General features: G+C 35.7%; 1 protein-coding gene across 4 annotated transcripts in view; it reads left to right on the top strand.

The window, feature by feature from the left end:
• The window catches only part of LOC134537610 (uncharacterized), a 49,342-nt gene that overhangs the window by 32,274 nt on the left and 1,693 nt on the right, over positions 1-15,375 (top strand). For all 4 annotated transcript variants that reach the window (XM_063378248.1, XM_063378247.1, XM_063378249.1 and 1 more), the window contains 3 exons: positions 212-405; positions 4,122-4,258; positions 9,669-9,793. In XM_063378248.1, the coding sequence (XP_063234318.1) occupies positions 212-405; positions 4,122-4,258; positions 9,669-9,793 (456 nt within the window). The remainder of the gene's footprint in view (positions 1-211; positions 406-4,121; positions 4,259-9,668; positions 9,794-15,375) is intronic.

Genomic DNA, 15,375 nt, shown 5'->3' with positions numbered 1-15,375 from the left:
AAATGAAAGTAGCAAAATTTCGGTTTCGGTATATCGAACATTCGCACAACCCTACTAAATTGCTGTTATTTTCTAGTTCCGAGTTCACTTTTTTTTTTGTAATTCCGGAAGGGAGGAGTCCTAGATCCCCATGGCTACGGCCCCACCTCTGCGACTAAGCGCTGTTGTGATGCAGTCACGGTCTCGTCGCTCAGCCGCGACTGTGTTCCAGCTGCACGAGCGCACGAGCCGGCTGGGCCTGCCCGTGCACGTGGACGGCGCACGGATATTCAACGCGGCGGTCGCCCTGGGCGTGCCGCCAGCCAGGCTCGTCGAGCGCAGCGCGTCCATGTCGTTCTGCATCAGCAAGGGCCTGGGAGCACCGGTGGGCGCCGTGCTGGTGGGGAGCACGCCGTTCATCGCGAGGTGCGTGCCAGAACACTTAGGCTCTGCACCGTGCCGTGCAAGTTCGCGATGTGTCTTTACGGATGGGTGCGAAGGATAGCACAGTGTTGTTCTAGTCTTGGGCTGGGTTCATAAACTAACTACGCAACAGTGCAACACAAGCAAGAAAATCACAGTCATTGATAAAGCACGTAAGTCACAAGATGATACCAACCTTATAACGTACAAATGAAAAATAATAGAAAACAAATTTATACCTCAGTCTTTTTTTTTAATTCATATTTATTATGAAAACAAAAGTATTTATTAATAATTTTATTTAAAAGTGTTATTTTCCTTCTCTGTGTGAAAGTTTAACGTGTATAAACATGATGTATATACATAGTAAAAAAAAAAACATTCTGGTCTTCTAAATGCATGGTAACATCAACCTTTAAAAGCTTTTGAAACACTTCTCTTCTAATATGGCCATTAAAAGTGCAAGCCAAAATGTAAGAAAGTTGGAAGTCGAGCAGTACTTGCGTTGCGTTACTATGCCTATTGTAGTTTATAAACCAGTACTCTAAAGTGTGGTTAATGAACATTTTGCTTCTTGTGTTCTTGCTTAGTTTATAAACCAGGCGTTTGTCTGTTCTATCATTTATATTTACGCAGGTATCTTGTTTTCTATCTTGATGTACTTCACACTAAATCTCAGTTAAATATCTGTCCAAATAAAACTAACTAATTTACACAAGTCACTGGAGCCTGACTCTCTTGTTTGTCCCTACCCGCTTCACAAAAGCCACCTCGGGTGTTCCTCTCTTCGTCCACAAAGCCTCTCACCAACCTAACAGTTGCTCATCACCTCCAGCGCTTGTCACCCACTTTCAAACAGCTGTGACTGAACCAAAAGATTATACCCCAACTGGTTGGCTGATGTGCTTACGTAGCCTGAGAGCAGATCTCTCTACCCCTCTCCCCTCCGACTGCACTGCAACAGCCTGGAAGCAGTTCAGAGGCCAGGGGGAGGTTCATCCTTCCAGGATGTAAAAGAAAAAGAAAAAAAAACAAGCGAACATAGAACAAGAAAATTATAGCTGCATAAGGTTACAGGGAGATTAGTTTTTTATAAGTATTATAAGTAATCCTTAAAGGACCACAATAATATATTTCCTCCATACAACATTTCTCATGCACAGAAGCTGCAGGAATTGTTTCCAAATAGTCAGTATTTAATACAAACTTGACATGTGTTTAAGGTATTTAATAATATTAATATGTACGTATTTAGTACTTGTTTTAACAAAATCATCAAACAATTGACTTAACAATGACTGTGTGTACCTGCATATAGGCCGCAGATTATATGCCGACTTTTTGTTTGTACTGCGACCGTATGCAAAAATGTCCATTTTGGGTAGAAAAAGAAGTTAACTTGCACTGTTGTGGTTAAATAACTAGCCTGTTTGGTTTTTAATACATATGCATACAAGTAAATATAAATTGTTTAGTTAAAATATCTCAGCAGTGAGTTTAAAGCATCGTGAACAGCGCCGTTAAGCTTCGCCTGCCGCCTGTCCTGCAGCTAGCAGCTCGGCGAGACGGGGAATCTAAAAATAAACCAGCCAGAGAAAGAGGGGAAGGGAGTGTGTGCATGTTTGAGTGCGTGTGGCCATGCAGCAGTGTTTATGGTTCTCCCTCCCTCTCTCTCTCGTCTTTAGTCAACTGATACCACACACAATTATCACTTCTATCTCGGCTGGTTTTTGTTGACGCAACTGTGTCCAAACATTGTTTTTGCATGCAATTTTCTACATGACAAAACTGCAGTCTTCTCTCTTGGGATACGGGAAGGGAAACATGGGTATAAAAAAAAAATAGTATTATTTTCCATAGTATTTTTTGTTAGATAGTGCAGGGGGGGGGGAGGGGGGGAAGCCCAAAAAGGTCAAAGAAGGGAAAGACAAAGGACATCAATGCCATTAGCTCACTTGTATTCTACTGGAGACAGTTTTATGGTGCAACTCATATTTGAGGGTGACCCTTACCATAAAGTGTTAAATATTTTTTGGCAAAAATTAAGGGTGCGACCAATACGAAGAAGTGTCTTCTGCGGGTAAGTACGTATTAAAAACAATTAAATAAAAAACTAAAATCTAGGCGGGCTCCCTTAATTAGGATGTCTCTTTAACAGCATACCTAAAGCTATCCCTTCCACACAATTTAATCTGTATTGCCATTCACTTATGAGAAGAAAAAATATCAGATTTATTTTATTTTACTGTTGATTTTTCTGCTGCTGCATGACTTGCATTGGGATTGTTTTGAGGACTGTGGATTCTAAGAAAAATACATTTAAGTGTCAACACTTGTTTGATGTGTAATGCATGGTTGCTACAGGACTAGAAAACCGGGAAATGTCAGGGAAATTTAAATGGTCAGGGAATTCAGGAAAATGTCAGGGAAAATTCTACGAATTCTGGAAATTTTAAAGTTGCGTATAATTCAAACAAAGCTTTGTTTTGATGCGCTCGTACCGCTACCGAACGACTCCGCTAAAAGGCTGCTGCTTAAGGTACACGGCAACTGCAACTTTTTTTTTACTTGGTCTACGATTGTCCGTTGCCATAGGCTGTTACAACCACCCACCAATACTTCTGGCCAATCCAAGCACTCGTTTGTTCACTAGCGAATCCAGGCCTTCATTTGTTCGTGTTTTGCTCCTTTTTAATTTGCCCTTCAGACTTTGTATTATGTTCCGTTCCATGCAATGAACTACTGAACAGGTATGGCGTTGTTTATCTTTTGAAGGTTATTTTCACGTGGAATAAGGTGAGTACAAAGCTTATTACGTGAATTCAAAGGCGTTGTTTCAGGTGAAGTTGGTTTTTGATGCGATCATAAGAAAATAAAATGCATTTTGATAAAGAGGCAATACCAATTCTCATTTTGAAAACTACCCAGCTGATACGAAAACAGGTGGGTTTTGTGTGCGGTTATGTTTTTGCATTTTTTCTACCTATTTTTTTTTAATTACTTTTTTTTTCAACCGTTATAATTCGTGAGTTCTGTTGTGTGACACATTATGTATAAAAAAATATGCATAACTGAACATGTTTTTCCCCAGAATCGTTAGTTAACATTGTAAGTAGGCTATTGCATGTTGTAATGCTGCTATTGTAATTCTATAAGTAGGCCCGTTATATTGCTAGGTGTGAATTTGTAATAGTTTTTGTATTTGTGTAGTTATATTTTTTTAAGAATTCATATACAATAATGTTTTAACCTAACCTGAAAATATTAATATGTACTTTTTTTTTTTAGCTTAGAGATGTCGAAGAAAACTACTTTTAAGGAGAATTGGCTCAAGGAGCCACAGTTTCAGCTTATCAAACCCTCTGCTAAAAATATAAATCTGCGTACTGCACTTTGTGCTACAAAAGTATTCAACTCAGCAATATGGGTCGAAGAGCTCTCACCAGCCATGTCTAAGGAAAAAAAAACACATTCGCAATTCTGACGTCTAAATAACACAAAAAAAACAACCTTATTTTACCTCATGTTGAAATTTTTATACTACATTTAATCATATGCACGTTAATATTTATGGTATGTACTTCAAAAGAAAGTCAGGGAATTTTCCTCTTAAATTTCTGGAAAACAGGGATAAGTCAGGGAATTCTAAGATTCTATTTCTGTAGCAACCATGTAATGGAAGCCACACAAAAGTCCAGTCCACGACTATTGCTGTGAAGGTCTCGCCGCTTGAGGAAGGTGCTGGGAGGCGGCATGCGGCAAGCAGGCGTGATTGCCGCCGCGGGGTTGGTGGCACTGGACGAGATGGTGGGCCGCCTGGCTGACGACCACCGCAGAGCCACGGCCATTGGGAGAGGTGAGTGGATTAGCCCCGTCAGCGTCGCTCTCGGAAGATGATGCCAGTTTTTTTTTTTTTTTTGTTACACAAAAACTAATGAAAATGCAGTTAACATCTACCATTGAGTTCATTTCATAGCCTTCCTTTTGTCAGAATTAAATGTTTTCCCTGTACGCTATCATATTTTTATATGTCCAGTGTACTAAAAGCACACTCTGATTAAAACCACAGATCAACTTCAAAATTAGCAAAAACCAGACCTGAATTGGTTCAACATACTGCATTAGATTAAAAAAAAAATTGACAAACAATACTAGTTTTTACTTCTCCTGAAATAAAATGAAAATGTTTTAGTTGAATTACAAAATTTTAAAATCGTTGACCTGCGAGAGCTGATACTTTTTAACATAATAGAAAAATATCTGAAAACCTCATTAACTGTATCAATGAAAGTTATCAAAATGTTGTAAATTAAGTTAAGTGACTTACTGTTTAGCATTAATGTATATTTTGGGACTTGTAATTCAAAATTTAGTGACTTATTTACTATGACTAGGAATAGTGATTTTTCGTTTTCGCAAAATAGATGCGAAAATATGCTAAATTATATTTTTTCAGCTATAAAATGCGAAATCTAAACTATTCCGAGATAAATGCGAAATGAAGGTAAAAAACGTAGATTCGTCTTCACTCTACACAATTTATTTACAGATTGTATTTCATTTCAGTTCAGTATCAAAAGAAACCATCATTTTATGGCGTATTCAGCAAAAGTATCTTATTGTCACGTCATTCAACACTATTATTCGTAAATATTGAATAAAAAATGGCCATCCGTGCCTCGCGATTGTAAACAAAACAAAGAACAGTTAGCTGGAAGAGTGTCCGTCATCTAGCAGAGTACAAGTTTTTAGGCCGCCATATTGCGACATCTCTGCTTCGCCGCGCTAACAATTCCCATTTTCTGACTGTATTTCACGTGAAAGCCGCGTTCTTGTGTAGTCTATGGAAGGTGGTGTGTTTACAAATAAGTGCATACTCGTGAATGTGTTGTATACTGTTATTTCTCGTGGTAAAAATGGTACGAAACGTAATTTCCATTCGCGATCGTATAAATGAATACAAAAGTGAACAGTTCTACGAAAGTGATACAAATATTTTAATGCGTAATTTATGTAATCGCCATCTGGAGTGGAAAAAAAATGTACTTGAAAAGCACATTAAATCTGAGGGACATCAGGCTGCAAAAAAAAAAAAAAAAAAAGATTCACCGAGAAATCGAAGAAAAAAAGTTGGTAAAACGGCAAGCAACGGTTTCTGACATGATCGAAAACCAAAAGAAGGCGAAAATTGGAGGGAAAAAAAAAAAACGAAAAGAAAAAAAATTGAAAAAACGAGTTTCAATAACATTATCTGTGCACTCTACATCAACTATGGCCATGAACACGGCTAAAAAATATTTATTGTAATTTTAAGTATTCAATTTATTGCACTCATAAGTGCTAAAAAGTTGTTTGGAAACCTGCCAAGATAGGTTATCTTTGTAGTTGTGCTAGGTCTTTATTTCTGTGGTTGTTAATAATGTATATGTGTATTATTTAATGATTTTTTAAAAATATACTTTTCTTCGGTAATGTAAAATGAGAGAATTGGCTAAATATTGCTTTTAAAAATGCTACAAAATGCTAAATTTCAAATTCAAAATGCTAAATGTTATTATTTTAAATGCTATAAATCACCATCTCTAACTATGACTGTTTATTTTCGGACTTCTTTGTGATTCATTACCAGTCCTTTAGTTTCATTACTTTTCCATGACTTGTAGACACCCTGCTGTTGTGCTTCATATTATCTAGGGCTATTATAAAAAAAACTGATAAAATGATAATTCCCATAATTTTGTAGAGCAGAAAAATCCCGGTCACTAGACAATGAATGTGTGATTAGGCTGGCGAGCCACCCAGTCACGATTCCGGCATGCTTGATCCTGTTACTGGAAGTAGGCCCAGCAGGCTTAATTCCTGCCAACCAAAAGCACTGCAGCCAGAAAAACATTTTTGAAGCTTTGTTACTGATCTCTCGTGCTGATATAGAGTCATGATATGCTTATAATCTTGTGAGTACCTTCTTCACCAACACATCAGCCACAACATGCCAACACTGCACCAGTATCGTTTTTGGAAAATATTTCACAGCAGCGACGTGGAGTCAGACAAACACAGACCTTCACAGTGATTGCAACAGTCGCATTCATTGTGTCTTGAACTATATAAAAATTTGTTGGCACTAGTCTGCATACACTAAACAAACCAAAACATATAATTTTTAGTTAATAACAATGGCTAGAGGCAAGATTATATGGTAAATAGCAATAAAAGCGAAATACCGAAATTGAAGTCAATACACCACCAAACTGAAATAGATGTCAGTACACCCTGTAACACCACAATGCAAGTCTAAACATAAAATGAAGTGAAATCTACTCAATTTTTTTGTACTAAACAGGGTTGCTACGGTCAGGGAAAACCTGGAAAAGTCAGGGAATTTCATGGAGCCTGGAAAAGTCAGGGAAATTAAGAAACATACTGGAATTTGCATAGAATTGTTATATTCTTGTAAAATTTACCAAATACATTTTCGCCCAACTGCAGTTCAAATTTAATACGTCACCGACATCAAAACTAACAAATAAATAAATAAATGAATAAACGCTTTACGGACTTCGAATGACGATCTGTTGTGCTGTGCAACGCGATCGATACTGACCATAATCAATACTTCCCGCAATTTTGATTAGTCGATCGTGGCAGAGTGGAAAAAAACGGTTATGATGGCTGAATTTGCTTTGTTTTCGTGAGACGTTTACCGTTTTGTGCTATGGATTACGGATAAATGAAAATAAAGGCCTACGGGCTTACCTTTGGTTTGGAGTGTGTGTGTGAATTGTAGTTTGTTAAATTATAGTGTGTGGTTTTCAATTTTTTTGTAGAAACAGTAATATGAAAACCATTTTCCATTGTTTACATTGGTTAACATCATGAAGAGGAAACTTTGAGCGCTTTACTGCGTAGTTCGTTATCAAATTAGTAACCACCACCTTAAATACGATAGTATGTGTGTTTTGCCTTGATTCCAATAGCATTGACTTTAAATACATATATATTTAAATAAATAAACATTGCATGTACGAAAGTTTTGGAATGTTTTTAAGGCGACGTTAATTTCAAACTTGAAACGAAACAAACATGGAAATCAAAAAAGTCTCAATTTTGTAGAAAAGGTTTTTTTTTTTTTTTAAAAGAAAACTGACATTACTTTCTCTGAGAATTAATATGTAAGATAACGAACATCACAAGCAGTAAACATGTGATTCGATTTCTCTGACATTTTACTACAAGTTTTTCCCAGCTTTTGTAAATTTATTTTTTTTGTTTCTGCTCATTTGTAAACAATATGGACCTAGGCCTTACAGTGTGTGATCTTATATAAGAAAGTGGTTTTCCACGATAGCCCCAAATTTATGCCTCTGCTTTTTGAAACTGAAAAGCTATCCCAGTTCTCTGAAAAGTGAGTTGTTATGAGTAAGTATATTTAAAGATTTTTTTTTTTTTTTTTTTTTTTTTTTAGTAGTACATATTTCACTACATTTATACATAGTTTTAAAAAAAAATCCATGTTTAGGTACATTAAAAGATTATATTAAATTTATTATTCCTTAAGCTGGACTCATCCGTTTCATCCGTCCGTCAATTTCGGTCCGTTATTTCTTTCGGCAATTATTACCAACTCTCAACCATCCGCCGTCCGTCCGTCTGTCCGTCACTATTCTAAAATATCAGTGATACAACTTTCCGCCACATACTTTCTCAATTGTAGGTAAACTTTAGGTGAAAATAATTTACTTGGGATAATTAACTTTTGTTTTTATGAATGTGATAATAAGTTGACAGGCGGGAACCGTGCTTTGACAAGTGGATTAAACGGGTGCCGTTTAAAAATAACATTAGTTATGCCAGCAATTAATAAAATTATGCTTCTTTTATTACTGCATCAAAGGAAACAGAAAGAAGCTATTTCTATCCAGGCTTTTTCCCTCAGTTGCTTATCCCGATAGTCTTTGCTATATATATTATACAAATGCTCCCTTTCCCGGACGTAATTTATCAGCATTACTTCGGAAAAGCTCATTCTCATAAGCAATCTTTACCGTTATTATGACAATAATAATCTGTCAATACGACACAGCCTTCTATATATTGCAAATTAAAAAAATCGAACACTGTTTTCGGAAAGTCGTATTGAATACGATCGACTTAACAAGGCGGTGGACCATCCGTTGGTCCGTCAAAAGCTAAAGCTTGGCAAGGTTTTGCCGGACGGATGTACGGATGGAATTTTTCGGGCCATCTGATTGGCTGCAGGTCACGTGATTGACGGACGGACGGGTGACGGACGGATGAAACGGATGATTGGGAGTTCAGCTTTAAGTGTAGTTAGTCTCGACACTTACTGTTGAAGAAAAAACTTGTGCATTTCCAGATATCCTAAAGCAATCCCACATGGAGTATTTCCCTATATACCGACAACAGCTTGTCAGGGACATAAAGATTTTGATCAATTACAAAAGACATATATTAACAGTTCAATATGTGTGAGATAAAAATGCCATATCCACACTTTCCGCCTTATGCTACCGAGTACAATTATTATTTTAATGGCCTGGAAAAATTTTAATTTAGACTGGAAAACCTGGAAAAGTCAGGGAATTTCATATCTGAAAATGTGTAGCTACCCTGACTAAAATATAGATTTCTTTTTATATATTTTTAGATTGGGCTGTTATTTGAAAACCTAAAATATTAATTTAGTTTCTATTTATGGCTATTTCAAAGTAAATAACACCAGTCTATAGCCGCAATTATACAGATGTGCCATAAGGCCCACAGAGGAACATCAAAAGGAAACATATAATGATTTTGGGCTTTTAACATTCCATATTGTTTTATTATTCATAATAATAAAAACTTGGGCTTTAGATATTGCTTTTTAAAAAAAATGTTTAGCTGTACTTTTAATCTTTTATACCTTTCTCATAAACTAAGGAACGTATTGAATGTTTTAGTTGCAGTTTTTTGTTTAACATTCATAAATATATGTAGATTTGTATTATGTACACATTTTAAATATCTTACTGTGAAATGTTGAAGCAGTTGATCATGATCAGTCAATTTGTGCATCTTATGTTTTTATTATTAGCCTCCATGCGCTTTAATTTTTAGTGACGATAAAGACAAACTCTGCTATTTTTTTTACAATGAAATTAGTTTTTTTATAACACCATAAAATCTTGGCTTTAACAATGGTATATGTATGTATATTATTTCTCTTTGTATAATGGTATTGCTGAAGTAAATTATGTTTGTTACAGCAATCAATGATTTCAAAAGCAAGAACTACTCCGTGGATGTAGCCAATCTCCACACTAACATCATTTTTGTTAAAATCAATCCGAAGGTTGTGGAAAGCCAGGTGCTCGCTGATCGTTTAGCCACGGTGAGTTTTTAAACTATGTTCTGAAATTGATTTTGCTTTTTAAGAATAACTTTAATTACAGTAAAAATTTCATTTTGTATGAAATGTTCTGTCACAACAAATTGTGATGCTAAGTTGAATTGCTACAACATGTCAGTCATCATACATTTAATTTATATTTTTTATGATAGTAAAATTTGGTTAATAGCACTGTGACCTTTTCTGCAGCAGAAAAATAAACTTTCCTGTATAATACACTATTACACTTTCATTTAAAGCAGCATAAAAGAAAACTTAAGAGTTAGTTTTTTGTAACAGTATGGAGGTTCCGTCTATAGGTACCCGTTATATTTATTTTTGTTTCATACTTGTACTTGGCATAAAAAATGCATGGGCAGTACAATTTGTGAATTTTGGGCAACTTGATTATATTTTATGTACAAAAAAAATTAATTTGTGTTTGTGATTTTTACTGTTTTACTTCAAACTTATAAAGTGAATGTAATTAGTCATTAAATTAAATGTTAGGGGTGTAAGTTTCAGATGGACATTATGTTTGGGTTAGATATACGTATGTTCCAAAGATAATACTAGACAATACAGGTTTAACCATAAGAACAGAAATAATGAACTAAATTATTTTTGTGCACTATTTTTTGTTTAAAGATATTACAAATGGTATTCTAGCTCTGTATAGTAATAATGGTCCCTTAAATTTTTATTACACAAGAGGGGAATGGCCATGATTTTGCGGACAGTAACGTGCCTGCTACTTCTCTAAGTCTTATCTTGTATCTATGGAACCATACTAGAGATAAATATAGGGTGAAATCCATTTACAAGGATTACATGTTACCTATATGCAGGGGCATACCCTTCTAAGAGTATATGGTATATATCATACATTCTTAAAATGATTCATGCAATAAGGGATTTTGATTTAATGCAGTTGTTTGTACGAAAGTCATTGCAGTTGTGTACTGTTTGTCATGAAAAAAATTGGTTGTCTGTAAAGTCGGTTTACGGACGATAGTTTAACGTGACGTCATAACAAAACATTGATGAAATGATTGATCCAGAAGAAAAGGAAATATCATATTCGGCCTGAGACTGAGCCATAATAGGTTTTTGCAACCAAACCATTTAGGCATTAAAAATATTATATTCTTTGAGGAAGAATTTTTTTTTTAATTTTTCTATCTTTTGCATGATAAAATCTACCTCTGCATACTTTTATGAATAAAATTGAATCATTTTTATTGAATTATCACTATTTTGTATGGATACAAAGGAGTAAAATGAAATGTGCTATTGAATTAATAAATTTACTTTTATTTGCATTCATTAATTCAAATATATTTATTACTTTTGAAATGTTGCATGCACCGTATTTATTTTTACAAGTACAAAAAATTTTTTTCACAGCTGGCGGGTTTCGAACCGACAACCTTTAGTGTAAGAGTTAGGGACGCTAACCACACACACACGAAGCCATACTAAAGAAATGTTGTTTCAGATGTTATATATATTTATAAAAATTTTGTTCACGGTAGGGGAATAATATTAATACGATTTTATAACAAATACGCATCCCAAATACACCAAACTTATTTATAATGTGTTACAATATTTTTTAAAACATTGTGCAAAAGATCCCGGGTGTAATTTGAATTATTATGTGTAACTGTAAGTTGGTTCAAAACGTATTTGAATTTTCAACATTACTTTTAAATAACCGTACCGATTGTGCTGAAAATCGGTGGACGATCGTTAAATTACATAACATTAATAATTTAAACGACGAAAATATGATTGAAAAGTCAAATCGATGGTTGTTCCAATCGAGTGGAAGAGATGCCACGCATGCGTACAATGAGCAAACAGGTCACATCCGTAGTGGGACACTTTTTCATGCGTGCAGCCGGCGTTCATCGATTTATTAGACGTTGACACGTCAAAAATCCCAACAAACAGGACTGAACAGATGATGGACAAACCCAACCAATAATGAAACTAAATCAGTATTACGGAACACCGCACGTTGACAGCACAGACAAAAATAGTTTGGTTACAAACGGCATAAGAATTCCGTTGAAGGAACCTAGTCATGAAAAATAATAGAAAAAAACAGTGAGCTAAAAATGACTGATTCAAAACAGGTAGACAACACAGCAATCATATAACACACGACAATGATAGCACTGACGAACACAGAAGGTTTACAGTGACAACAGGTGGGATGTTTCGGGAACTGACCTTTGTTCCCATCATCAGGCATTGGAAAACTATGGGTTTACGTAGGGTAGAGCTCTTCTCCTTGCAAAGCCAATGGCAGGCGAGGGCTATCCTGATTGGCTGTGCCCATAAGAAGTGATATTAATTGCTGTTGTATTGCTGTGAGGTTTGTTGGTTTGTAACTGAGTTGTATAGTAAATTGGTTTCTTTTTTAAAATTAAGGAATGTTTGTTGACTGATAATATTGCTATTGCTGACAATATATGCTGATTCCTTAAGGTTCCTGTATATTAAATGGTGCAGCATTGTCCCAGGCATGTTCGGCAAGTCTAGATTTTTGAGTTTCACCCTTCCTTATGTTATTTTTGTGCTTCTTAATGCATGTTCTTTTATGTAAATACAATCACATTCTCAGGGGAAGTGATACACACAGTTCTGACATTGAAACTTATCTAGGGTTTGTTTTACTTCGGTAATCATGCTTAATGATAGTGGAATTTGACTTGGAAACTGTTCTTAGTCTGTGTTGCCCAAAGTCCTATTTTTTGCGAGAGACCACAAACATAGGGAATAATTAATGTGCCACTTAATTTATGTGTAGTATTTTGTTGAGTGATTTAAGATTTTTTTGATGACATGTGCTGGTTTATGATGTCAGGCGGGTACCATTTGTGAGAAGTTCACACTTGAAGTGATTTTGTTCATCAGCAACTGATTTCTTGACAGAATAAGTAACTTCAGCTTGGTTGATTAGTGTGAATTATGCCAGTTTCGGTGCTTTTTCGGATGGTTGGAATAGAAATGAAGGTATTGGCCTGTATGAATTGATTTCCTGTACACTTTAGTGGTGATTTTGCAGTTTTCCCTCGAAGCTAGGACATCTATGAAAGGAAGGTTCTCTTTGATTCTATTTCATATGTGAACTGTATAGATGTCCTGTAAGAATTGAGAAACTGGGTAAACTCTTCTAACTTTTCGTGGTCATGTTGCCAAACAAGGAAAGTGGCGTCAACATAACAAAGCCAGATGTTAGGTGGAGTTTTTGTTGTGTTCAGTGCTTTTTGCTCGCAACTCTCCAGGAAAATGTTGGACATGAAAGGAGAAAGTGAAGAACCCAATACGGTTCCATCTGTTTGCTTATAGTATTCGTATTTGAACTGGAAATAGGTTGTATTGATACAGAGAGTAAATAAGTTCCATGAGTGATGGAATGGGGTATTTCTGTTCTTTCTTTCAAGGTGGTCATATTCCAATTTGGTTTTCACAACAGTAAATGTTTCCAGTACAGGCACATTAGTGAAAAGACTTTGAACATCAAAGCTTACATGTATGTCAGTTGGTGGTATTTCTGATATCTTGGTTATGGAGATGAAGTGACCAAAATTTTAAACGAAGGTAGATGTTTGGCCGGTAAGTGCTTAAACAATTTTTAGCAAAAATTTGGAAAGTTTTTTGGCATGGAGTATTACAAGAGCTGATGATAGGTTGCAAAAGCAGGCCAGGTTTGTAGATTTTTGGTAGGCCATACATACATTTGAGGTGGCTTACTGCTTAGATGTGTTAGAGAGCACCTTGTTTTGTCTGGTATGTGGCTCTGGTATTTTTTTTTAGGGTTTGTTACACTTTGCATTCAATGCTATAAGTTGGATTTTTGTTCAGATGTACATATTTGTCTGAGTTATTCAGGTTGGTAATTTTATCGTTAAAGTCTGTTCTGTCTAGTATGTGGCCCGGCCCTTGTCAGCGGAAAGGCTCGCAATGTCTGAATCTGCTTTTAGTGTTTTTATGTCTTTAAGCTCTTCAGAGGAAATTTGGTTTGGGTGACAGGCTGATGTAATAATGGCAGTCCGAACAAGGTCCTTTTTACAGAAGAAAGTAGATCCAAAACAGGAATTCTTTGGGGAGCAATAATTTGTGCCCTTTCTGTAAAGCAGATTTTTTTGCATTCTGAAAGCATTCTTCTGGATGTATTTAATACTGTATTTTTTTAAATTTGGTGTTGGATGTTCATTTTGGTCTGTAGATCCTAACAGTGTGGCAGGTTTTAGGTTTTGATTGTCTTTGCATTTCAGTGATTTCTTCGTTACTAGATTCAAGATAGATTGGTAAATACTATTGAAAACATTGGTGCTAAGTAGTGACTGGATTACCAGTTTGAGTTCAGAAATTTCATTGGAAAGCGGTGTTTTGCGACAATGGTGAAAAGCTTTTCTTGGTAGTTTCAAGCTTTTAAATTAAAGAATAGCTTTTCACTATTGTCGCAAAAAACCACTTTCCAATGAAATTTCTGAACTCAAACTAGTAATCCAGTCACTACTTAGCACCAATGTTTTCAATAGTATTTACCAATCTATCTTGAATCTAGTAACGAAGAAATCACTGAAATGCAAAGACAATCAAAACCTAAAACCTGCCACACTGTTAGGATCTACAGACCAAAATGAACATCCAACACCAAATTTAAAAAAATACAGTCATAAATACATCCAGAAGAATGCTTTCAGAATGCAAAAAAATCTGCTTTACAGAAAGGGCACAAATTCAGTATTGCTTCCCAAAGAATTCCTGTTTTGGATCTACTTTCTTCTGTAAAAAGGACCTTGTTCGGACTGCCATTATTACATTAGCCAGTCACCCAAACCAAATTTCCTCTGAAGAGCTTAAAGACATAAAAACACTAAAAGCAGATTCAGACATAGGAAACCAACCCGCTGACAAGGGCTGGGCCACATACTAGACAGAACAGACTATAACGATAAAATTACCAACCTGAATAACTCAGACAAATATGTACATCTGAACAAAAATCCAACTTATAGCATTGAATGCAAAGTGTAACAAACCCTAAAAAAAAAACCAGAGCCACATACCAGACAAAACCAGGTGCTCTCTAACACACCTAAGCAGTAAGCCACCTCAAATGTATGTATGGCCTACTAAAAATCTACAAACCTGGCCTGCTTTTGCAACCTATCATCAGCTCTTGTAATACTCCATGCCAAAAAACTTTCTAAATTTCTGCTAAAAATTGTTTAAGCACTCACCAGCCAAACATCTACCTTCGTTAAAGATTTTGGTCACTTCATCTCCATAACCAAGAAATCAGAAATAGCACCAACTGACATACATGTAAGCTTTGATGTTCAAAGTCTTTTCACTAATGTGCCTGTACTGGAAACATTTACTGTTGTGAAAACCAAATTGGAATATGACAGCACCTTGAAAGAAAGAACAGAAATACCCCATTCCATCACTCATGGAACTTATTTACTCTCTGTATCAATACAACCTATTTCCAGTTCAAATACGAATACTATAAGCAAACAGATGGAACCGTATTGGGTTCTTCACTTTCTCCTTTCATGTCT

This window comes from Bacillus rossius, chromosome 12, assembly GCF_032445375.1.
Source record: "Bacillus rossius redtenbacheri isolate Brsri chromosome 12, Brsri_v3, whole genome shotgun sequence".
Lineage (NCBI taxonomy): Eukaryota > Metazoa > Arthropoda > Insecta > Phasmatodea > Bacillidae > Bacillus > Bacillus rossius.
This window is presented reverse-complemented; position numbering and strand designations above follow the sequence as displayed.